Source organism: Corvus hawaiiensis, chromosome 5 (assembly GCF_020740725.1).
Source record: "Corvus hawaiiensis isolate bCorHaw1 chromosome 5, bCorHaw1.pri.cur, whole genome shotgun sequence".
Lineage (NCBI taxonomy): Eukaryota > Metazoa > Chordata > Aves > Passeriformes > Corvidae > Corvus > Corvus hawaiiensis.
The window spans coordinates 28414092-28439881 of record NC_063217.1 but is presented as its reverse complement, the minus strand read 5'-3'; the positions used below and the strand labels follow the sequence as shown (position 1 = coordinate 28439881).

The 25790-nt window shown below is 42.9% G+C and overlaps 1 protein-coding gene across 2 annotated transcripts in view; it reads right to left on the bottom strand.

Annotated features, from left to right (window-relative positions):
• Nucleotides 1-19437, bottom strand: part of KIT (KIT proto-oncogene, receptor tyrosine kinase) — a 55822-nt gene extending 36385 nt beyond the window's left edge. For both annotated transcript variants that reach the window (XM_048304663.1, XM_048304664.1), the window contains exons 1-2: nt 19316-19437; nt 1005-1244 (exon numbers count right to left, since the gene is read on the bottom strand). In XM_048304663.1, the coding sequence (XP_048160620.1) occupies nt 1005-1244; nt 19316-19385 (310 nt within the window). In that variant the 5' untranslated portion in view covers nt 19386-19437. The remainder of the gene's footprint in view (nt 1-1004; nt 1245-19315) is intronic.
• Between the last annotated feature and the right edge of the window lie 6353 nt (nt 19438-25790).

Here is a 25790-nt window from a genome sequence, read left to right as displayed (position 1 = left end):
TGGAGAACCCAGAGCAGTTAAAGGAGCACTCTTTAAATTGTGTGGCCACTATACCAGATATCTTCCCTGGAGAAAATAACCTTCGCTGTGCTGCGCTTTGCTATGCTGGTATCTCCCTGTCTCAGAGAACAACCTTGCAGTAATTCTCAAAGGACTAGTGGGGTTCAGAGGAGGCTCTTTTGAGACAACCCCTGTTGGCCAAGTAATGCTGTCTTCAAGAAAGTGGATACCATAGGACCTTTTTTCTATTAACTGTTTAGGAGACCACCAGATTTATGGGAAGGGGAAGCAAAATAACCATTTTCCTTGGAAAGTAAATGGAGTGCCAGGCATGGTAAACTGTGAACTTGGGGGCAGCTGATGCAGACATAAATCAGAAGAGAAGGAATCTGAAGAAAACACTGCACAAAGAAGAGCAATAAAGGATTGAGAAATGTGTCAGAGCAGAAGCACTTTTTTCCTGTCTGAAACATTTCTGATCAGTCACAAGGTAGATCAGAAGCTGGAGGCAGAGGAATCATCACTGTTTGCTGGCTTAAGCCTCGGAGGACAGTCTCAAAAGACCAAATCCTTTAGGCTAACTGCCTCAGTAAATTAAAAGCTTGGGACCAAACCTTATATGACTCCATACTGATGGATGGCACAGAATTAAAAAGACATTTCTACTTATTTCTTACTTCTTCACAGTATAACTGACTCACACAACAGACTCAGGTCACTTAGGTAGCGTCTAGAAAGGGAGCTCAGATAAGCACGACCACAAAATTAACGGGGATGTAGAGAAGAAGTCATCCAGAACTTTGTGCTGCTGACAAAGGCCATTGCAAGCAAAGCAGAGAGTGAGGTTTCTTCCTACTGGACAGGGAAGAAGATTTCTTCTACCCAACTGTGTTCTGCCTCTGAACTTCAAACTCATTCCCTCCTCCAACATTTACTGTCCTCTTATTTTGGGAGTGAAGATGGGGGGGTGAGGAAGCAAAAATAATGCCTTCATTGATATTTACCTTTAACAAAAACATAGTAAGAGGAGACAATACTCCCTTTGCTTCTGCATGTGTATCTGCCTATGTCTCTGACTGTTGCATTTCTGGTGTGCCACTCTTTCTCACTGGAGCTCCTTGCTTTTGCCGATGGGTCTGAGTTCTGGAAATTCCATGTCACAGGTCCCTCCTCGTTGCACGTCAACCTGAATTCCTCCCCTTTATTCACAACCTGTAAAGACTCTACATGGGACAGCGAACCACCTGGAAAAAAAAGCACAGAACAGAATGTCTGTCAATACAACACTCTCTTTTCTTCTGCAGCAAAATTTTATTTATAGCTGTATACATGCAACTAATATTTTGGGAATTATTTCTTAAAAATACTAAGCTGCAATGGCACTATGTTATTCTACAGACACCTTTTGGCTTGTGAGACCTTTGGCACACAGAGAAAATAACCTGTGCAGGTGGAAACTGGCCTCTAAAAAACCTTTTGAAATTAAAGTTTCAGATGCACCACTCTCTGCAATGTTTTGGCTTTTGAATGGGAACAGACCCAAGCTATTTAAAAATTAAATTCAAGAACATATGAGTCTGATCCTACATGGCAGCACTTTTAATCATTCTTTGTCATTTACTCAGTATGTTGCCAAGAACTAAAGTTTTCCTTGCTCAAGAGTTATCTTTTTATAACTGCTCTCATGTATTCAGATGCTCCACTCACACTTGTGAATTAGAAGTGTCCAGTTTAATGAAGGCATCAGTACATGCTTTCCACACTTGCTTATTTCTTTACCTGAAGTGCCAATTCAACATTTCTCATGTTAAAAAAAAAAAAATTCATGCAAAATATTCTTCAAGTTTTCATCCCAACACCACCAAATTAGTTTCACTGAGGCACCAAACTCCCAGTCACCAAAGTTGCTCTAATTGACCATTTAGCTTCTTTTTCACTGAACACGCCATAACACAGTGTTTTAAAAGTTCTTACAAAATAAAGCTCTGTAAAATCGGCAGCTCCAGTTCACAGTTCCCAACTACTTCCCAACTGTCTACACAGAGAAAGGAGCACATTCAGGCTTTTCTGACTCTACTGTTAGGGTAAGCCAATCAGGGGGTTGCTGAGTTAGCATACCCATGGTTTGAAAGTCTTAGTGAGCCTACAAAAATGAAGTTCACAGTCAAAAATCCAGAGAAATTCTCAGTTATGGACCTACTTGCACATCAGAAGAACATACGCAAATATTGAGGTGATCTTGCAGTAACAAACCCTTCCCCTTTCAGAGTAGCTCTTCAGTCCTACAAGTGATCCTTAGCTTACAATGACTGTGCTGTTAGCTCATATCACAGAGTTGTACAAGACTGTACAACATCCATGTGGAGTAGCAGAGTCATGCCAGTGAAAATACTACTTGCATGCAAAAACACACTCTGCAGCTCCATTCAGAGGCTGAATTTCCCTACCCACACAGATAACAACAGACGTTCAAGAAAAACAACTGGATAAGTAGTTGGGGTGAGGTTATACACTCCAGACTTAATTCATTCATCTCACAGCTTTACTCATTCTTAAGCTATATACTGGATTAAGACCAGGTCAGGTAACTGTTCCTCTTCCTGACAAATCCACCACAGAGTAGGAAGCAAAGCATGGTCAGACCACCTGCAGAGACTAATTACTTTGTTTGTAGTCTGGAAGGAGCCCTCCTTGGAATTAGAATTTATCAGTGTTAAACTCAACTGGCACTCATTCTTCCAGTGTCACCAAGTAATTTTCCACATGAGGTCCACTAATCCTGCATATATGCTTCCATGACTGAATGCACAACCAACCACCCTAAAAATAAAAATCACCAGAAAAATGCAGAAAAAAACCCCTATTAATTTCAAATCTGCTACCTCAAAGTGTAGGTGTGTGTCTGAGCTGTGGTACAGTAGCTCGAACAAGAAGAGTGAAAGTCCAAGGTCGCAGAAGCACAAGTCCCAAGTCAGCAATGGCACAGTAGACAGGAACGCTGGAAAAATCCTTTGCCCTGGGCAAAGATGTGCCTGACTGCAGGGCTGAGGCAAAAAAACTCTGATTTTCAAACCCCTCAGATCAGAGCCAGTAACTTTTGGCATGTGAGAAGACAGAAGACAAAGATCTCTGAGAAGGGCTCCTGAAAGACCATGCAAGTCCTTCATGGGGTTGTCTTTGGAAGACTTCTCTGCTGCTTCCCACAGACCACAAGGCACTTCAAGTGACAAATTACATGAGCTGCGTAAGACAGCAGAAGTGTGGTGTGGTATAGCTATTCTGGCACTAGCTTCACAGACGAGTCAGGGAAGATTGAGAAAGCAAAAGATGTGGACAACCTTCACTGGAATCACTCCATGCCTGCAGCCAGCAAGGTTTCAGCCCGGGCTCCGCCAGGGAGGTGCACATGTAGCTGGACTGGGATGGCCCCCACTGCCCATTGTCTCAAGGAGCACAGTCCTGAGCAGGTCACACAGCCCCTGCCATGGAGCAAATACCAGCATATGCCCTCACCATGCCACAGGGCAGCTCTCCTTCACCAGCACGAGGGGATGTGCTGCTGTGGCCTGGCCTCAGCTCCCAAGCCCTGGCACGATGCAGGCAGCAGGGATGAGCACAACAGCCCGCTGGCCCGAGCCGTGCTCCCCCTCCTTCGGCAGCAGCCTCAGCTGCAGCAAGAGGTGGCTTCATTCCAAGTGTCCAGGGCTACACAGAGAACAAACTCATTTACTTGCCCCTGAGGAAATGCCAAGCCAGCCTGGCTTGCTGAACTGCTCCCTCCACTTCCCTCCTGGGTATTTATACAGCCCAATAATGACACACAGCCTAAGTGTAGGCTCCAAACTGCCCAGACAAAACCGGCCTGTAAAGTCCTGCAGACAGACATCGGGCCTCTCCTTCTTCCCAAACCCACCTAGGCACCCAACCCTAGGGCACAAGGGGGTCTGAAGGTCAAAACCAACAGGTTTGCAGAGGAAAACGGACCTGTTAGGGGTAGCAGTGTAAAGATTAATGTTGTAATTGACCTACTACGCCAGGATGGATCTGTCAAACCATACACATCACTGCGTTGTGTGTAAATTCGGACAGGTTCTGCAGTAACAAACGCTTCCCCTCATGAAGGCCAGCTCAATAGTCCTACAAATACTCACTGCCATGTCCCTCTGATGCACAGCACAGAACAGCATTGCACAGCTGGACTGGACATCTAATGGCCATGCCTGAGCCGGGGGGAACGTTTTTCAAAACCTAACACCACTTGCATGCAAAAACACACTCTGCAGCTCCATTCAGAGGCTGAATTTCCCTACCCACACAGATAACAACAGACGTTCAAGAAAAACAACTGGATAAGTAGTTGGGGTGAGGTTATACACTCCAGACTTAATTCACTCATCTCACGGCTTTAGTCATGCTTAAGCTATATACTGGATTAAGACCAGGTCAGGTAACTGTTCCTCTTCCTGACAAATCCACCACAGAGTAGGAAGCAAAGCATGGTCAGACCACCTGCAGAGACTAATTACTTTGTCTGTGGTCTAGGTTTTGGAGGAAGCCTTTGTCCTCTCCCCATCTCCCCTGGATGAAGATTTACCAGTGCTAAACCCAACAGACGAGTCCACCAGCACCTGTTTTTCCAGCACCACCAGAAATTTTCCATGAGTTCCACTAATCAATCCCCTACATAAACTCACATGACTCAACATATAAAAAAGTATCCCACAAAAAATAATTGCCAGAAATATTAGAAAAACATAATTTCATCTTTTTATTGAATATTTATTACTCTTACATACTCTTTCCCCTAGCTCTCATCCTATCCATTCAAGTTAGGAGCTCAAATTTCTGCACCACTTACTATCAGAACTATCTAGTAAGTTACTGAAAAGTTTTTGAAGGTAGTAAACAACACAGCGGAGCATGACCTGTCCAGATGAACAAGAAATATGTTACGTACCAGAACTGGGGGAAAAAAAAAAAAAAAAGAAGAGGAAATAAGCACACTTGTGGTGAAGTATCACTCATATTTTGAGATGATTTTGCTATGGTTCCTTTTACGCAGTCTATGAATTCTCAGCAAAACAATTTACAAACTGAATAATGCCTTGTGCAAAGGATTCCCAGAGTGTAAAGGGTTTTCTTCTTTTGCCTTCTGAAAATAATGTCTCTTCAAGGAAACTATGACAGTGTAAGGACAACCAGTTGTAAACACAATGACTATTAGATTTGCTTCATATTATGCACCAAAATATCAGCTGTCTTTAAAAAGAGAATTAAAATGGTGTTTAGAAAGATGAGAATGACTTTCTATCTTCTTTTTAGAGGAATAATTAAGTGACAGAAATCTGAGAGTTTAACTAACAACTTGTAATCCGGTGTACTAATCCCCACAGCATGTGTCCATCTGCTCTCTCATCATCTTCTCCCAGACTCACATCTGAGACTGCTCTATCTGTATGGCACCCGAGTGATAGGGCTCTTTCCAGGCCCCTGTTGCTCTCAGGGACTCCAGTAACATCAACCATGTAATCATAGCCATGACACCAAGACTCCTAATTCAGGAATCAATTGTGTTGGCAGTATATATGCCAGAGAAAAGAGATCTCCCAAGTGCCAAACCCCATGGGATACAGTGTTTGCTGTCTCCTACCAGAGCTCTGTGTTCAGCCCAGGTGGGATCATGGCTTTACCAGTCACTAGCAGGACTATAATGAGCAATGAGATGGAGGAACACACTGCTATGTCCCCACTGAAGTTTTCCAGGCATGGGTATGCATCCTTAATCTGTTATCTGCCCCACACCTGGGCATTTCTCCATTCTCTCTCCACCTCTTTACACCTTTGAAAAGGAGGTGGACTACTACTTCAATATTCAGCTGAGTGTCCCCATCTCAGTGAGGTCCACCTGAGCAGGGGAACAACTCAGGGCAAGGAGAAGAGAGGAAACCTGTCTTCTGCCCACATGGGTCCTGTGGTCTCAAGTGGGGCAGATAATCCCACTGTTGATCACAGAATGTGGATCCCACCATGACACACTCAACATTCCCCATACACTGCACAGCCAGAGTACCACAATGGGATTCTGGATGACCCTCTAGAGTTGTCCTCAAGGGCAACTACAGCGTGTAGTTACTATATGCTAACAAAAACACACTGATAATGGCAAATATTTAATAAGTCACAATTTAGAAAAACTAAAATAAACTGCTAAGCTCAGAGTTGGACAGCCAAAGATCCATTTTGGATGTACTAAATTTGAGTCCTACAGCTGAAGAGCTTCGCTTCCACAACCCTAACTTCTCCTTATAATATAACAAACTTGAGTTAAAAACTACAATGCTGGGATCACTTGTAAACAAGGCTGTGTAACTGAAAAAGAATATATGAATATATTAAAATGAAGGAAGAGGAAGGAAAGAGGAGGAGTACAGCAGTTGTGAATTCTGCATGCAGAAGGAACATCTGGAAAACCAGGCTGGAGGAATTAGAAATTCAAACAGCTCTAGATAATACTGATAGGAAATGCAGGTCAAATTGCAGGGATATGATTAAGGACAGCAGAATGTTCCTGTAACAATTAAGGGATGTGCAAACAACAAAAGCTCTGGCTAAGGAGTGAACCATCCTGGGGAAAAAAAAATACAGTTTATGCTGGAGCTTTTCAGCGTCAGGACAACACTGCTGTAGCATGGAAAAGCACATCAGGTGCAAGTCCACATCAAGCTTGCAAGCAACTGGAAACCATCTCCAGCTGCCAAGCAAACAAAGGATGTGGGACTGCCATGGAATAAGATGAAGAGTCAAGCACTGTGGATTTTATTCCCAGCTCTGCCACAGATTTCCTGCACAACCTTAGGCCAACAGGTTAGTCTCTCTGTGGCTGCTTCCTCTTTCAACTCTTATCTAAACATTAAAAGGAACAAGAAGTTTGTGGCAGCTCTGTAACACAACAGATTGCTTCCAAAGAAAAATAAAAACAAAAAACCCTGTGCCTTATCCCATGCCCTTCCACTTCAAAGTTGTGTCAAACATCTCCCAGGACAGAGGCCCAGCACAGCTTTGCAGTGCAGTCACAAACTGCTCACATCCAGTACCAGCCTCTCTGCCAAGCCCACGGGACTGGCAGCGCCCTGCCAACAGGTTCATTGCTGCTCAGCAAGGGCAAATCCCTCACCCTGCCTCCTCAAGGGCTGGGGCACGTTGAAAGGGCATGGCAGGCTCTTCTGAGCTTCTGCCTTCCCCCCTCGCAGCTGTCCATAACTTTCATAGTCATCATCATGTAAGCTGTACAAACACTGCACAACGAAAACAATGACCTGACTATGACCTGACCATGACCATGATTTCTAAAGCAGTTAATGCTTTTCTATCATAAATGCACAGAGGAGCTAAACTTCAAGTGACACAATGTCCACAACTTTCGTCTAAGATTGTGGGGATTGGATACAATTGGAGAGACTATTTTTTTCAGTGCCTATGCATTCTGGGCACTGCCTTCACTCAAGGGCTATCACACAGACCTCACTCACCGTGGTTTTTCATCTACAACAACATAAGAGAGCAGAAACAAGAGATATGCTTTAGCAGTTAAAGTAGTAGCACTGCTGTAGATGCAATGGTCCAGGGATATCAGCAAGACATGGCTTGCAGGGAAGTAATATCCTCTTTCAGCATACCCAGCACTGCTGGAAAAAATGAACATGTTTTCAGACACACAAGTCCCCTGCAGGTCTGAAAGAAGAGCAGAAGCAAAACCATCTCTTTTACACAAGTGCAGAGGTCCTAGCCAGAAGCCTACTCAATCTTCTCTAGAGTATTTACACACAGGTCTAATTGAAGAGTATCACCCTTCCAACTCTGTCTCCTATTTGTTAAAGCCACTATGACAGTTGACATATGCTATGATGGACATGAATGTAGATCCTTTCAATTACATTTTCTTTGTCCTGCCATTTCATGCCCCAAGGAAAAAGATAAAGTGTCAAACTTGCATGTTAACCACACTGAAACAACTTAAAATTTATTCTGATGTATAAGTCTCCCAGATTTTTCAAAGGAGACATGCTATCATATGCTTACTTGTTTTATTCCACTTCACTAAACAGACACTCTCCCTTATGCTAAATGAAAAGTTTAGCAATGGCAAATGTCAGTTTTAAATTACTTGATCTGAAAGCTACATCAGATCCCATTTCAGCCAGGCTGTGGGGGAAAAGGTGGCTAGCAAAATAAACTATCCACACCAACACCCACACTAGTGTCTTCCTCAAAGACATAGAACAAAAAATACCCAAGACATGACTGTCCCTGCAAGTGTCACGGACTCTTGGCATATCTGAATGACACAAATCCTTGCTGACTGTCTCCTCTGCCTCAACTTCTTTTCAGAGACTGAAAAATTATCTGTCACTGGACACATACTTAAGTCTAGGCTGATCAAGTTTCCCTGCAGAACTAAGCGGTTTGTTTCTAACCCATCTCACAGGGTCAGTGCTATCTGCTGACCAACAGACTCTTCAATGCTGTGTTTTCCAAGCAGATACTAAGAGCTCACAAGCTTGTGCTCGCTCTGAAGTTTTGGATTCTCAGAAGCTACATATTACTAAGCAGAAAACCAATGGAGAGGATTAATGAGGGCTTTGACTTTTACCCAGCTGCATGAGGGCAACCCCTGTCTTCCCACCCAGCCCTGCTTGCCCCCTCACCCTGAAAGGGAAGGGGGCAAAGGAAGGGCACTGTAGAGAGCAGGAGGAGGGAGCTCGCCAGTGCAGCACTCAAAGGCGCAGCCAAGCTGACTCCATCTGCAAACAGCATTAAGGAGAAATGGAGATCTCCCACACAAAGAGCAAGTGTGGAACCAGCCAGCTGATTCCCACCCATGGCAAACCCAAGAGAGGAAGTGGCAGGAGGTTAGAACAAAGGTTGGCTTTATCATCAGTAAAGCATGGGGAACTACAGAGGCTGTGGCTGTGAGACACCCCCCTTTGCAGTGATGCCCCACAGTAAGCTTTCAGCTCCACAGTCTGCATTTGAACCTACATGGACCTGCCTCACGACACACCTCATGCCCTGGCAAGGCACTTCACAGAACAAGTAAGAGGCACTTGGTGCTTACCACTTGCAGAGAAGAGAGCTCAGGAGACTGAGGGCACACCCAGGTACACCTGGACAGAGGTTATATATGCAGCCCTCCGAACAAGATGTGATGAATCAGGAAGAGCCAGTATCAGAGACAGGTGGCAAGATGACAAATCCAGCCAGCTCTATAGACCCTGTACATCCCACTCTCCAAGAGAGACATTCACAGGCTCTTCAGCCAGGATAAGCATGAGCACCTGGGACAATCGCTGGCTTGTGGGCGGAAGCCAGCAGATCCTCCTGCAGGGGGTCTTGTCACACCAATTAGTGATGTAGCTAACAGCTCAGTACTTCAGAAGCAGGCTTAGCAGAGCAGATTCCTCACATGACCTCCAAAACCATGTGAGAGCTGCCCTATGCATGCAAGTGCAACACTCCCTCAAGGCCAGGGACTGGGGAAAGCAACTGCACCTTCCAGAGACAGACACACCTTCCTCTTCCCCACTGGCTTTATTTCCCTTGCTGAGGTGAGGAAAATCCAGCCATGCAAACAGGCTATTGCTCCTGCCTGCTGAGCACCTTGCCCTTTCTGACAGGCATCCCTCACTGTGCAAACAGAGGCATTTGTCAAAGGCAGACATGTAGCTGAATATAATTCTAGTCTAGCACACATACTAAATGGCTACAGCAGGATCAAACACCACGTTTCTTTCCAAGGCTGAGTACGGTACCTCCCTGAATCCTCTTTTCTTGAGAAGTCATGGCTTTGGGGCTTTTTCTGTTGTTTTGGGGTTTGTTTTTTGAAGGAGTACCACGTGCACTACAGTAGCCCAGTCACTTACCTCGAAGCAGTATGTGTGACAACCTGCACTAGGTGATTGATCCATTTCACTATATTACACTGACGCACTATAGTCTCTTCTACCTAAACTTCCTACCGTGGAAGGAATCTACAGGCAATGTATCAATGAATAAAACCAAACCCCATGCATGACTGATCTGCCAGGTTTGGTTTTTTTTAAGCTAGAATGGTCTGTGCTTACAACAACTACCTGATAATTCTTATTCAAAGAGAAATACAGAGGACATAAATATGTATATATGTACGCACACAAGTAGATTTGCAAAAAAAAAAAAAGCAACTGTATGCCACAACACTTGCCAGTATTGAGATTTATGCATTTAGACTGATCCTTACTCTGAATTATTGCCTTCTTCCCTCTAATTTCCAAAATTACTTATTAACCAGCTGTTCCCACAGTTAGTTTTGTCAGCTGTTAGACACATAAATAAACAAATTATAAGGTAAGTGTGGAGAATGATTAGAAGGAACCAAAAAGCACACTAATGCATAGCGTATTCATATTCAGCTGTCATGCGCCCCTTCTATTCCTTTAATGACTCTTTCTTCTCACTTCTCTTTGCTGACATTTACATTAAAAGGTGCAGTGTCTTTCAACTTCCATTTTGAACGAATGTTCCTTGTAATGAGCAACACAGGCTTGAAAGCATGCTTTCTGAAATGCAGTAAAAAGGTAGTTTTAATGAAGAGAAATGAGAAAAATGGAGAACAGTGAATCGTTTTGCCATCTGAATTAATGCCTATTTGGAAAAGGCTCAACTGAGGAAGGAGATGTAAGACTTTTGGCAATGCGAATTCTAATTATTTCAAGTCTTGGCAGTAATTTTATCAAATAGTAGCAATTTCATTAAAAGGTGCACTGGTAATCATCTACATAAGGCCTCCAGAGGGGAAAATATACCAATAATTGCATAATTATGTTATCACTGCTTGTATGATGGACCACATTAAATACCACAAAGAGGAACACTGCTTTTTACTTTCTCTAGATATTTAGTTCAGTACGTTTTCCTAGAAGATTACAGCAATAAACAAGACCTTCAGATTAACATGTTCACCAAATTTTGCAGAAAAGACACAGTTGTCTTTTATGTATATAATACTTTGTATTCTCTTTTCCTTCACTGAAAGAACTGATAGATTAATGAGAAAAATTCTGGGTTTAGTAATAAGACAGGGTATTTATACTGTTGTGTTACCAAAATAAAAGTCATTGCATCATGTCATGCAGGCACATGGCACAGGATCCATGTAAGAAGCAGGTTTTAGGGTATTTCCGTATTTGCCCATATAAATTACGTGTATCTATTCAGAGATTTTTGGTAAGTGTGCAAGAAGTTAGATTTCCCTTGTCTAAATTACACTTAAAACTTTTCTATTAAGATGTTGGTAAAAAATTCTTGTAAAAGGGTTGTTTTACAGACAACACCAAATCTAGTAAGTAGTTTTTTAGTGAGGTACCCAGCATATTACAGAAGTATCTTTGCATATGCCTTCTCAAGCTATGACTAGGACAGCTTCTGGAGGAGTCATTGGCACATTTTTCAGAACACCCTCAGGTGAAAAATTTCACCTCAGATAATCACACTAACACCCAGCAACATCTGTCACTAATGTTGTCTCAAATAGAAGTGCTTTGAATACAGAGACTTGGATATATTTCTGACAATTCGGTTTCATTTCCTCAGTCTTCTGGCAATGAGGTAAGTAACTCAGCTGTTGAACTTCATCTCTAATATCAGCCGAAGTCCAACGTGTAGTTTTTGCTTTTAAATTGTACTTTATTTTCTAGTTTACTTATAAGCCTTATCACAAATTGCATATACAGAGGTAGCTGCTTACTGAAAAGTAGTCCTCCTTCCTGCTCCAGGAGAGATACACATAAATAAACAAATTATAAGACTACTTAATGTGAGTGCAGCCTGAGTGCCTGCTTAAACAGGGAGTCCCATTTCAGGATCTCCTCTGAATATATCTAGCTTATAGGAGGAGACCACAGGGCTTACTTCTGCTCCTTCCATTTGACCTCTTTTATTGTGCTACATACCTCAAAACCTAGGTATGATAACATTAATACTACTGCAAAGTCAGCAGTTTTATGTATAATACCTGGAAGTCAGACATGCTATGGAATAGGAAACCTTAACAGCTTGTGTTAAAGTGAACACTACTGGGAGGAAGCTTGTATTTTGTGGAAGATAATAAAATTTCTTTTCAAAGTTAAAAAGTTATGCTCATCCAGGCATAGAAAGCACTTCCATGACATAGACAGTAGCAAACAAAGAAGCACCAAAAGTGAAGAAGAGAATCAACCAGCCACTGAGCAGCAGAAAATGAACGCCTCAGTATCAGGTCCTAGCACAGAATTGTATACAAGGCATACAAACAGAACCATTTCAGGTAAAAATACCCTATTAAGCTGCATATTTAATTTAATATTACATGAAAAGTAAAACCATAGCATTTTTGTAATGCAAATTTTCCTTTTAAAAGGTAAATATACTCAACAGTGATTTTGAAAATACAACAACATAAATTTAAACTTACAGCTCCCCTAATTATTAAAAAAATAAAAGCAAAAATTTATTCAAGCTGTACATTTGCTGTCAACATTTTAAAGATAATCTAACTACTGGATTCATCAAAGTCAGTCCCTGAGCACCTTTAGGCAGGTTGTGCTGCAGCAACAAACCAGCCTTTGGCATCTGGAGTTTCCTAGCATGTGCACAGAAAATATTTTCTTTATTTCAGTTCATTCAGTACAACTCAATTAAGCAACTAGTCCATTTAAAGAGGAGCTACTGATCTGGAGCTGAAAAAAACCATTAGTGTTTCTCTCCATTGCTATTCAAAGAATAAGGAGAACATGACGTGGACTTGTTCAAAATTTTTGTAGCATAGTGATTAGAAACCACCAGTTTTGACTACAGATAGGCCTTTCAGGCATTAATTCTTTATTTCAAAACATTTCTCAATCAGTTTTTTCTTCTGAATTGGCTGGCTTCTATGTGGTGCTATTTCTTTATCTAATGGAAGAACATTTCAGAATTCTTGTTTTCTTCACTGTAATCAATGCAAATCATCGGTAAAAATCAATTATCTAACACAATAAATGTCAGCATTTTCTATTTTCATACTGAAACATACACATGAAGAATCAAGACCAGTGTATATATAACAAGCTACATAATTGCTTAAATACAGGCACAGTGATTAATCAAAGTAAGTATAACATTAACTGCAAAGGCTATATTTAATTAAAACTCTCAGTGGTAATAAAGGAGGTTAAACCTTTCTTTGCAAAATGATTAAGTACAAATGCAAAACAGTTAAAATGAGGCTCACTGTTGGCTGATGCAAATCATGATTAAAATCAGATTTACAACGCTTTGAATCAAATTGAAGCACATAGTACAGGGGGAGGTAACTATTGAACCTGGAAACACTGCATTTCTCATCTGCAGTCAGATGTCAATTTTACACATCATATCTGGAGGAAATGCAAACAAGTCTGAGAGGGCTGAGAAGAGCAGGAGGGGGAGGAGTTACAAAAGATACTCCAAAAGAAAATGTTGGAAAAGGTTTATCATAGAAAAGAGAAGCCAAAGTGTTTATATTGTCAATGCCTACGGTATTATTATAGAAAGGATGGTGATGAGCAGTTAATTATATCTAAAAGACCAGGAGAATAAAAAGATGGAATTAAGCAACCAGCAAGGGAGATTAGATATCAGGAGAAGCTTTTAACCTTTAATAACTATTTACAAGAAAAAACAGGTGGTAGACTCTGCAGCACAAATCTGCCTTAGAGCAGGTTAGAACAAAAGTCTGTGTGGGGAGATTTGCTCCATCTGACTACAAGGAAGAGCTGGGGACAGACCAGATCTCTGCAGGTATCCTCCAGCCTTACTCATAGAGTTCTATGGGAGCTTCCTAAGACTTGCCATGTCTCTTAGAAAACCAGCTGCAGGAAGATGAATGCATGAGAAACTCAGATTTCATCAGCAAGAATGAAACTTCCAGTCCTGAGGGCTGCAGGCAAAACCTTCAACATGTGACATCAGTGCAGACATTAACTCCCAAACAAAAACCAGATTAAGTAAGAGAGCCATGTGCAAGTTTTAAATCTCATGATACCCGTCAGCAGGAATCTAGTTAGTTCTGAACGGCTTAGGTATGCGAACACCCCAAACATTTCTATTACACAGCTCACTGGGATTTTCCACCCCTTCAAAGCATGCAGGCTCTGAATGACAAGTTATAACCAACAAGCTTGACTTCTTTTTTCTGTGTGGCTTTTGCACAATTCCTTTCTGTAAAACAAACCCACTCCAGCCTTCTCTTCTCCAGGCTGAACAACCCCAGCTCTCTCAGCCTGTCTTCACAGGAGATATGCTCCAGCCCTCTGGTCCCTCATGAGGAGCATGGCCACCCAGCATGAGCAGAGGAGCACTGCTGAGTTTAACATGACTGATAGGAAAAGAGAGGAGATGTAGGACTAACCTGGCATTTGCCATGCTTGCAAAGAACCTGTAAGAAATGCATCTCTCTGATTTTCACATTTGCCTGCCACAGTTTTCATCTCTTCTTAACTTAAATCAGCCCATGCATCCTCTTTATCACTTAGATTTACAACTGTCAGTGCCTAGTTGACCAGAGAATTCTTCGCCACATCAGATATTTAATGATTGTGTTACATGATTACAGATTCAACTGTCAAGATGACATTTAAAATTATACACATTTAATGCAGTCAGCCCCCCCCCCCACCCCCAGTAACAAAAAAACTCTGTAGCTCATAATGTTATCCAGTGAGGCTTCATTTTAGTTCAATTTCCAGGAATGATCACTCTGGAGCAGCCCAGAAGTCGCATAGCATGGTAGCAACATGAGAAACTTTTCTGTTATTTACATGCCTGTTTGCTGTTAAAAGTCAAGAGCCTTACGTGCTGTTAAAAAATCTTTTGCAACATGAAAAATATCATTAAAAGTCCATTAAATCTGAAAACCTGTGTTTTCAGAATAAATCAACATAATCCCCAAGAGTAAATCCACTGAGAGAATAACATTTACTGTGCTTTCTAATTGGTATCCCCTAGAAAATAGGAGTCACATTCTCCCCTCAAACACAGATGTTTACACTCTCCTTACGCTTTTATCACTAACGGCAGCAATCTTGGCCAGTGGACAAACAATACACTTCAGTTGTCATTAGGTTTGGCAGCCAGCCAAGGAGACTGCTCACACGCGTAAAATTACGTTCATTTATGACTGTTTGCAGGATTCATTGTCAAACAGGGTCCTATTGGGAAAAAACCTTCTAGTTTCCTAAAAGCCACTGAAAAAGCCAAGCACAATACTACAGAATACCATAATATAGAAGAATATTAGTAATTTTTAAATTTCCTTTTATGTCAAGGTCTCATAATGTCTATGTGCATTCTCTTCAGACTTTTTTAATAAATGACCAAAAGATGTAACACGCTTTCATTAGATGCCTTAGCATCAGCTCTTCTCTCCTGCCTAAGGTTACAATGAACACCTTGAGCCCTTTTACAGCTGAAAAGTCTCAACCAGGGGAGCTGAGTTTCTAAGGGACAGAAACATCTGCAAGTTGTTTCTTGTGCACAGGAGCAGTCAGAAAGACATTCAGAAATTTTAAAAAGGTAAAGCTTTGTACTTAAAGTGAGAGGGTACTTACAGTAAATGCAATGCATTAGGATATCAGACCTCATTTCCTCTAGCCATTCTCTGAACAGCTGAAAGAGACTTAAGGAAATGAGTCAAAATCCTGGAAGATGTTTGTACTAGATGAAAAAGAAAACAACATCTGTAAAATCATGTGTCACCATCCATAGAGCAAGACAATGTGTAGCACTTGATCTCTGCAATGGCATTCATCTTTGTGGACAGAGAAATAAAGCTGAAAAGTGGCTTAACCTTGAGCAATTACTGCCTCTCTTCTACAAGACTGATAGGAGATTATATCAGTCATTGTGTATTGTAGATAAACATTTATGTTGTTGAAACTCTTTGATGCTGTGTGGTTCTTGTTTCATCCAGATTTTGTTCCTTACCTTCAGATTCCATCAGACTGTTTACTGTTCAGACCAGGAAGCAGCTTTCCTTCAAACTACAAATGCCTAATATTTGGTATTCAGTTTGACAGCTCCAGATATGCCTTAAAAATCTTTCTAACAGCTTGCAGTAACAACAAATTATAGTTCAGACAGAAATCCAAAGACTATAGGATACCATTAGTCTCTCAGAACAGACCAGAGAGCGAAAAGGACACGCTTCACTAGGAGAACCTCTTACTGACTGGAATATGACTCAGATGTTCCTCCCAAGACCTGTCCTAGCTCATGTTTACATGTGCTAAAGACATATCCCTTCCAATTCCACCTGTGTCCTGGTGCAGCATGTCCCTTCTGGAGGTGACTCAGGATCCTTTGCTTAACTCAGGCACCTGCAAAGAAGTGTTACTGTTTGGACAATCACTGGGAGAGCTGAAACAAGATGGAAAACCCACAGAGAGCCAATACAACCCAACAGTACTACAGCTGCAGTCATCTGTTGACAAGAGGCTCTCTCTGGCAAAATAAGCACATGGAAATGCCTTCAGTCTCTATGAATGGTATTTAAACAGGATGCAAATGGGAGTCTCACTTCTTGCCAAATTTGTCACATTCTTTATTATAAAGCCTGAACAAAAATCACTTACGCACTTGCTGGGAGAGGGTTCCCAGTGGTAATGCAAGGAAAAAGAGCTGAATATTGAGCAATCTTTGACATTTCCATTCTGCTCCTGACAGTGGCCTTAGGCCATATTTCTGCACAGGAGACTCTGCACTGCCACAGGGGAGGGAGGAAAAGGAGAAGGAGAGAACAGAAATGGAAACGGGAGTGGGGAGGGAAGGATACTCAGATGGTTTGAGGGCGGTCAAGCCAGTGACTGACAGCAATCATAATCCTCGTCAAATTCAATCTTCCTCCTTCATGGCTGACAGGTAGCAGGGAGCATCATGAAAACAGACATTCTTCCCTCTGGGCACAGGAAGAGTCTCCTATTACTCTGCAGCTGATTGGAAAAAAAAAAAGTTGCACTGATAGATGCTGAAAGGAACCATGTCCAGTCTTCCATGACCACAAGATGGAAATGCAAGAGACTCAGGCAGAGTACTGGATGGTGGGAGACAAAGTGAGCCTTGAGGGAGGACAGGAGAAGCAGAGAGAAAAGCTCATTCCAGAATATTGCATCAAAATGAGGACTAGGCAAGCCCCAAATGGAAGGAAGTGTGGAAGTATGTTAGGATGCAAGAAAAAGAAAAAGTAGGGACAGACTATGGACAGAAGAGATGAATGGTTTACCCTTTGAGAAGCTATGTTAAGCCGTTTTCTACATCCTCCTTCCCAGTTTGCAACCAAAGGAAGAAGCTCTTGACCAACAGCCAAAGAAAGATACTTATTATAAATCTGTATACTGATAAACAGGATAAGTCTCAACAGGGACTGTGGGAGATCATCCCAGCCAAGTGTCTACACTGAGGCAAAACCAAAAGTAGCACAGGGTCACAGTAGCTCTGCAGCAATCCAGAACAGCACGTCAGCTCTGTCCTGCCTGTCACTTCTGATGTTCCTATGCCACTGCCAGGACACAAACCATCACTCTGATACCTCCTCCAGCACCACAAAACTAGCCCAGAATACTCCTACATCTGCATGATACACAGATGATGCACATACATACCCAAGGACAGCTGTCTTTTGCAGCAGCAAGTTATTTCTTACAACATGGTGTGTTTTTGTTCAACAAGTTTTCGTCTGATGTGTCCCTGAAGTCTCCCACAAGTGTGTAAACCCAGAACGAGAGGAAGGATCATAAGAAAGGTTCCCTCCTTGCTTCTCCAGTAGTCTGGAAACTGCACCTCTGTCTTACAGGAGATGCTGCCAGTGTGACCTGTTTCCCAAGCTTTCCTTAAGGACAGTCTAACTATATGACGAAGGATAACCTTAAAGTGCAGGCAAGAAATACATGAAGTAAAGAAAGCTGGCAGGTATTAATAATTTCAACACTTAAGAAATGTCTTTCTAGGAATAACTTATTGGTAGGAGACTTTCCCACTCCCGTGGCCACAGCATTTTGCAGCCCTGTGTGGGTACTTCTAAATAGAAAAGTCCAAATTGCCAGATACCACACTTACTCAGATTACCAATAAACAAAAGGCAGCAAACACAAAAAGTTACCTAAACAAAGTCACTAAGACATGATGAAGTGAAGTGCTCTGCAGTGAAGAAGTGTAAATTGTCACTACTGTTAATTCCTGGTGTTTTAGTGCTATTTGCTCCCATGGGCAGAGGATGGCGGAACCCTCCCCGTCTGTCACGGAGGGTGCTCTGCAAGGCTTCTCTCTGGTGGTGGCAGCAGACGTTTAACACCTATCGCTGTGCACCGCTTCCCTGGATACTCAGCTCGTTCCTAGCTAAGCAGCAGAAGAACCTTTCACATTATCTCCTTTCAGACTTCAGTGCCCAGGGCCAAATTCCTCCCCAGGTCTAGCAGCGACCTCCTTACAGCACCTTCCCCTGGGCACCGCAAAAAGCCTCCTAAGCCTACAAACGATGCAAGGAGATGCACGGCGGCTCTGAAAGCCATGTGCCAAATTGCCCAGAGCTGCAGCCAGATGCAGTATTTAAAACCATTAGACCTGTGCTCCAGGGCTGTGAGGTCAGGCAAGTAGACCCCTTTTTTAGAAAGGAGTGGAAGGGAACCTACGACACACCAAAGTTTTAGCACCAGCTGACCACCCGAAGGCCTGAAAGGCACCCATCGCCCTCCTCTTCACCGCGAAGGACGTCAGTGCCGGAGCAGACCAGCCCTGATGCCCTGTCCCGCGGCGATCCCCGCACCCGGGGCACCGGCCCGCCGGCGGGCGCAGAAGGCACCGAGCCCACCTGGCTCCCCGGGGAGGCTGCATCCCGCTGCACAACGCTGGACACCTGGCGGCGGCCGCTCGTTCCTGCCCATTGTTCAACGAGCACTTAAGCGCGGGGACATTTTGTACTGATCCCCAGATAGTTTATTGTCAAAACAGCCCGGCCGGGGAGATGGAGGAGGATGGAGGGGTTCGCGGCCGGCCCCTCTCCCAGCCCCGGATACCCGCGCACGGCAGACAAAGGACTTTATTTTCCCCGGCGGGGCGTCCCACAAGGGCAGCGCGGGGCGATGTCAGGCACACCGCGGGCTACAGCCCGACCCCCGGCGCGGCGCTGCCCCGTGGGAAGGGGCAGCCAGCGCCGAAGTTTTCCCCGCCGCCGCCCGTGCCGATCCCGGCCCCGCGGGGCTCCACGCCCGCCCGCGCCCGCGGCTCCCACCTGCGGGGAAGAGGCTCAGCAGCAGCAGCACGGTGCGTGCCAGCTCCCAGGCGAGGATCGCGCCCTCCATCCCGGCGCGGCTGCGGCTCGCAGCGCCCGGCGCGGAGATGCCCGAGCCCCCGCGGGAGGGAGCGGAGTAGAGCCGGCCCCGCCCCGCCCCGCGCCGCGCCCCCGCCCCGGCGCCGCGGGGATGGGCGCAGGTGAGGAGCTCCCCCGCCCCCCGGGGAAGGGCCGCGCTCCGGGGTGCCTCGTTTGGGCTCACCGTGAAGCCCTAAACAAAATGATTTAAGAAAGAAGGGCAGAGCCCAGTGGGCGAATGTGTGCGCAGTGTTGTCTTCGGGGAGAGCTGCTCTCCTCACGGGCAGCATTCTGCCATGCCGAGCACCCGAGGGATCGGGGCCGTGGGGCTGCGTAAGCCCAAGTGGAACGTGGACCGGAGAAAGGTGGGGGGAGCGGCCGGGCTGGGTACGGGAGCTGGAAACGGAGAAAGCATCCCTTAAAGGGCAGGTACAAAGCCATTTGCCTAGCTTTGAAGTCCTCACTGATCGCTCCTGGAGGTGTCATAGCAGTTTCTAGAGGCACCAAGGGGATCGCCTCCGCCCTGGCTCGCACCGCTGAGAGCCCGCTGTGGGTCACCACCTATTAAGGGCCAGAGCACCTGGAGTGAGACTTAAAAAGTATATGCTGTGACACAAAGCGAAGACTTGAAAGAAGTGCCTGGAAAATAGAAAACTGACAGGGAGCTTAAACGTGGAAAGGGTCCTTAAGAAAAGGATTGTGAGCGATTGTTTTTCATGTCCCTCAAGGGCAAGATAAAAAGTAATCCATTTGATTCTCAGAGAAAAAAAAAAAAGAAAAAAGAAAAGAAGTCACTTAAATGTAAGGAAGGCACTTGCGAAGAGCAGGGAGGATTTAGACTACAAATGCATTGCGGAGAAGGGGCTGTGGAATCCCACAGAGAGAGTTTTTTAAGCACTGATGAGACGACTGACGAGGATCTGGGAGCACTCGCTTCTGTAGCAGCAGAACTGGAGTGGAGCTGCTCTTCAGGCAGAAATAACACAAACTACACAAATGTCTACCTTTAACACTGCTTTGGCAGGCAGTGTCACACACTGCTGAGGCGAAAGAAAGGTATACGGGTGACCCAGGCAAAGGAGTCGTGCATGCATTCACCAGCCATGCCCTGCCCAAGGTATCCACAGGCAGCACCTGAACAGGCAGGTGGGCGAAGGACACACAGACTGTCAGAAAACCCGTAACAACACTTCTGGATGTACAGAAAGATGTAGAGGACATATGGCAAAACTTTCACCCAAGGAAAAGTATAAATGTAGACTTCTTGAAATGTGTCAGTACAGATCAGAAAAAAATATTGCAGGTAAAATATTCCTTTTTTTTTTTTTTCTTCCTCTTCCTTTCTGTTTCACTCCTGTCAGATTTTTTTCCAAGGTTAATAGCGCTGTCCCACATGGTCCAGCATGAGATGAAAGTCTTGTCTTACATGTTTAAATGGCTCTCTCCATTTCTTTACTCTCTTTCATCTCTGACAGCCAGTCTCTTTTGATGGGTGAATCCTTCCTCTGCTGCAAAATGGAATACTTTTTTGTTAGCACACCAACAATTTCAAAATCAAATAACGTTTTAAAATCATAATTTTTACTAGGTGCTAGCCTCATCAAATTAATCTTAGGGAGGAAAAAATAACTGAAATACTTAGTTTTTTACTGTCTCCCCGATTTTCCAGGTGTCTCTGGATTTTGTTTCTGTAGGAGAAAAAAAGTGAGCTGGAATTTTTTTATATAAATACTTGATGCATTTACAGTTTAATTTCTTAAGGAGGCAAAGGCAGCGCACAGTATACTATAAGAGGTTTTCACTAAAGCATTATCAAGGAACATGTGATGTTGTTATTGTGGCAGGTTTCTCCCTGTTCTCCTTGATTAGTGCTCTTTCAGTTAGTGGCCTGCCTTTAGGTCCTGCACATCCCTGATCACATGAAGCCAAACTCCGCGTGGCTCTGCATCATATGCCTCATTTTCACAAGCATTAGCTCAACGTTAGATCTCAAAATCAAAGTGGCAACAGTATTCTTCACGTGCTTTGACTGACTATAAATAGCAGCAGTCACTGGGAAACAAAGGTGAATTGCTTTTAACCTTGCCCCTTCATTTATTTTTAATAATTGTAATGACAAATGCAGTTGCCCTTTCCAACGTATTGCACGGAATGCTCTAAGTTCTCTTGTCTATATGCTCTTTTCATTATAGAAGCAAAAGAAAGTTTCTTAAGCAGTGGAGGTTTCTCGTAGGTCTTTTTCCTACCTTTGTCAAAAATACGTGAGCATAAATTAGAAAGGTTCTTCTTTGGCTTTGCAGCCAGCCTCACATGTTCCTCTCTTTGGTTGTCAATGTGGTACTGTGGCAGTATGTTAGGACAGGTAATGCCATCTCTCCTCATCGTCTGCTGGAGACAACTTGCAGTAGGTTGACATTTGGGGGAGTGTGGAATGAAAAGAGAGACAAGAGAGATCTACAGGCTTTGGACATGATACAGATTTGGAGATAAGAATGATAAGCTTGGAGAAATATGTGAAATTATATTTGAAAAGTTCACTTCAGCTTGAAATCCTGAAAGTGACTTAACATTTGTGGATAAGCACCTTTAAAAAGTCAATTCAAAAGATTGTTTTTACACATTCATGGGACTGCTTGCTGAAGTAAACATTGAATAGATCGATAATATTGGTAAGATTAAGCTAATGTCATTGAAAGACTGGTGCTCTAATGAAGGACTTGTCATTTCTGTATCTGAATGGAAATGCATTTAGAAATTAGCTAGTTTGACGGTTTCAAACAATTTATTTGTCAGACCTATGAAAACCTTTTTTGCAGCATAAATAATCTTAGAATCTATTTTATCTGTGACAAAATGTATCTATTGAGAAGAGAGGAAAATACTCTTTTGATATAGCCAATCAATGCTGGCTAGAATCCTTCCTGATAACCCTGTGATAACAACTTTTTCTATAGGGTTGTACTTTCCTTTTTCTAAATTGCAGATTGACAGACTTTAGGCTGGAGCATGGCTCTTTCATATAAACTGGCAGCCCCAGCAAGCCAGACAGCTCCAGAATTAACTCCTCTGTGATTCCTGAAGGCTTTTAGAAATTATGAGAGTTAGAAACACATATTGATTTACCAATGTTGCTGTAAAAGCTATCTAATCATGGGCATAAAAGTTTGTTAAGCTTTTTAAAAGTGAAAAGTGGTTAAATTTCTGCCTTGTGCATTCATCTAAAACAGCATTTCTGAAGAGTGGCTGTTGGGAATGTCATATGACCACTGTGCAAAAATATATACTCAGCACTCTGCTGTGTCTTGATCCTAATTGACAAAACTGTAGCTGGGAATTTTCTCAGCCTCTTGTTTTATTAATTAAAAAAATAATAAAAAGTATGTGAAATCTGCTGGTCTAAACTGTTGGTACAGCAAGGTATAATCCATCTGGACCTATTTTCTAGAAACCTTGAGATTTTGGGACATCCCACTGCGCTTTTTTTATTGATCTCTAGTCTTCTGCTCTTCACGCTGACAGGTTAGGGTGGGTAAGTGGAGAAAACTGGTAGCATTTGATAGGCATACATCCTAAGACTTCATCTGTAGACAGCAGGATTATAATGTTTTCCATGCAGTTTAACTGATGAAATTTCTGCTATTTTTAGAGGGATGACACTAAAATAAATTCAGATAAAGTGGACACCTTTATCTCATTCTCCCTGGAATATGAATCTTCAAACTGAATCCATTCAGTATTACTAAAGCAGGAGGTGTGTCTTATTCCCTTTTAATCCAATTGTGTAGAACACTCACTAAGTCCCATTGTGCCTGTGATCTTAAACCGGCATTGCCATCCTCGTTAATTAAAGATTTTTCCAGCACTGAATGTCAAGAGCCTAGATAGAGTCGTCATTGAAGCTTGAAATATATGCTGTTTTTGAAGACATCTTGTATTATCACATGCATAGCACGCTATTGTAAAAACTGTTTTATCAGTCTAAGCTTAAGTGGAAAATAAAGGCTCTAATCTTCTTGATAGCATTTTTGTTAGTTTATAGCCTGCAATCTTACTAAGAAAAGAGATTTGTCTTTATGAACTGCCAAATGTAGTTCTTGCCTTTATCGCTTGCAGCTTTATTTGCACAGGCCACTGTTGAGAATTGACTCCATGCAGCAACCTAGGTCTTTTCAAGTGTTGTTTTGTCTTACTTAATTTTGTTGCTGGGTTGTTGTTGGGGTTTTTTTTTTAATGAGTTGAGCATATCAAAAGAATTGTGGAGTAACAGCTGATGTGGCTTCCTCAAACTCATTCTCCTTTCTCAGCTTGCTGCCCTATCCATTCTTCCCTGGCCTTCACATACACAGCAGCTTCAGGCTGCAGACCCAGAGAGCCTTGTCCTTGCCCTCTCTGCCTGCTCCCCACAGGATATTAATGCCTTGGTTGCTGAAAACATATCCAGGCTCTGAACCTCGTGACAAGAACTAACTTTGCTTTGCAGTTTATAAAGAGTGCTTCTGTGTTTTCTTACAGTGCTGTGCCATATCTGAAATCTAAATAAATGGCTAGACAGGGGCTTGTCAGGCATTTTTCTCTGAGGTGATTAAAGCCATGTGAGGTCCAGTTGACTCCTTTGACATGTTTGCTAAATTGCACTATTTTGCATATAAATCTGGGGCTCAAATAAGAAGAAAACTAAAACAAAAGCAAAGGAGCTGCCTTGATTGTGATAATATATGTCAAAAGCGTGATGTGGAGAAGAGAGTGTTTCTCTAGCCTGTGTTCCCTGAGTAGATGAACTAAAAAGCTTGGATTTTTTATCATGACTTGTTTGTCACCTTGCCTCTCAAAGTGTCTTTCTTTAACCTATTTTAATTAAGCATTCTTTAGGTGTATCATAAATTGCTTGGCTGCTTTTTAGCTTTGCAAGGTATCTTCAAAGCTCTTTGGGTACCATTTTGTTTATAGCTTTGTGTAGTTTGAAGAAATCTGTCAGTTCCCCCTTATTCAGCTTTAAAATTTGTTACTAATTTGGGTTGTACTTTATGGGCAAGCAGCCTGTTTTGACTCCTCCTGCTAGTGCTGCTCTCACATGTCTGTTGCAGAGCCTTCAGCCTTTGTCAGAAGAGCATCATATGAGCCTCCTGCTCTCTCCTCATCCCATCGGCAGTGCCTGCTCTGCCTGTCTCCTTGTACAAAGCAAGGTGGATTTGTCACAACCCTAGCACCTTGTCTGGAACAAGGATATCAGTGTTTGGCCTTAAAAACAGCTGTTATTTATTTCAGAGAAGACAGTTCTTAGAACAGTAAACAGACTGCACATGTGACCCATTTACTATTTTTCATAGTAAGACCCAGAAGCTTGGTCTCCTTGGCTGCCTCTCCACAAATCTTGTCTCAGTTTCAGCTCAGTTTTGTTCAATTCCCAGGATGACCATGGGCAGCTGAACTAATTAGAGAGCAAGACACTTACTAGTTAGCATCTCCATCAACTCCGATCATTGGGAAAGCTAGCCTTGCACTTTGCTACAGATGGATCAAGTATCCACAGAGGTAACTTTGCCTCTCACTTCTGCCCCTGCAACCTTTTTCAGTAATCCCTATTAAAGTAAAATGCTGTAAATGCTGTTGCCCCTCTCTCTGGAGTAGGTGACCCTTACCAAGGCAGTGCTGCGGTGTCTTCGGGGGCCACACAGCAGGTATGTATGTATTTAGGCTTTCATTACTGTCTGGCTTCACAGTTCTTGGTAACCAAAAGTCTCTAAGAGATTATTTTCCTATCAGTCTTATTCCATTTTCCTACAGCTATCTTGTGCTGCCAGAGGCTTTGAGATCTTTTTATTTTTTTTCAGCTCTGTGTATTTGTGAATGCAGTATATATTATAATACCCAAGCCCACAGTGTTGGTAAACATACACAGCATTGGAAGAGTTAAGGGTTGTCAAAGATGCCTCCTCATTAAGAAGGTCATGCCCATCACATTTATCATCCAGTCCTCTCTTTTTTCACCTGTAGAAAGTTTTTCAGACTTTTTGATAAGAATTTTCAAAATGGGATGGTGCAATGAGATGGAAATTTCAGTAAGCAGCCTGTTATGTAGCATAAGTGAGCTTTTGCAGACACTTTCCTCCACAGTGAATGCTCACTGCCCAGCACCTAGAAAGGCCCACACCAAGGGATTGCACCTTGATAAATTTGCATTTTGATGACTCAGTTTGCCTGGATAACCAGAAGGAAAAAAAAACAGTTAGTGAAGCTGCTCAGCAGTAGAAATGATATTTGTCCTCGTGATACAGGTATTGTAAAGCCTGCTGATACTAATGAAATCATCTAGATGTAGAAGGTTTGTGAATTTGGATATTCTGTTAAATAGGATGGTTACTCATCATTTTTTCTCCTCCTCTTCTGACTTTAAGCA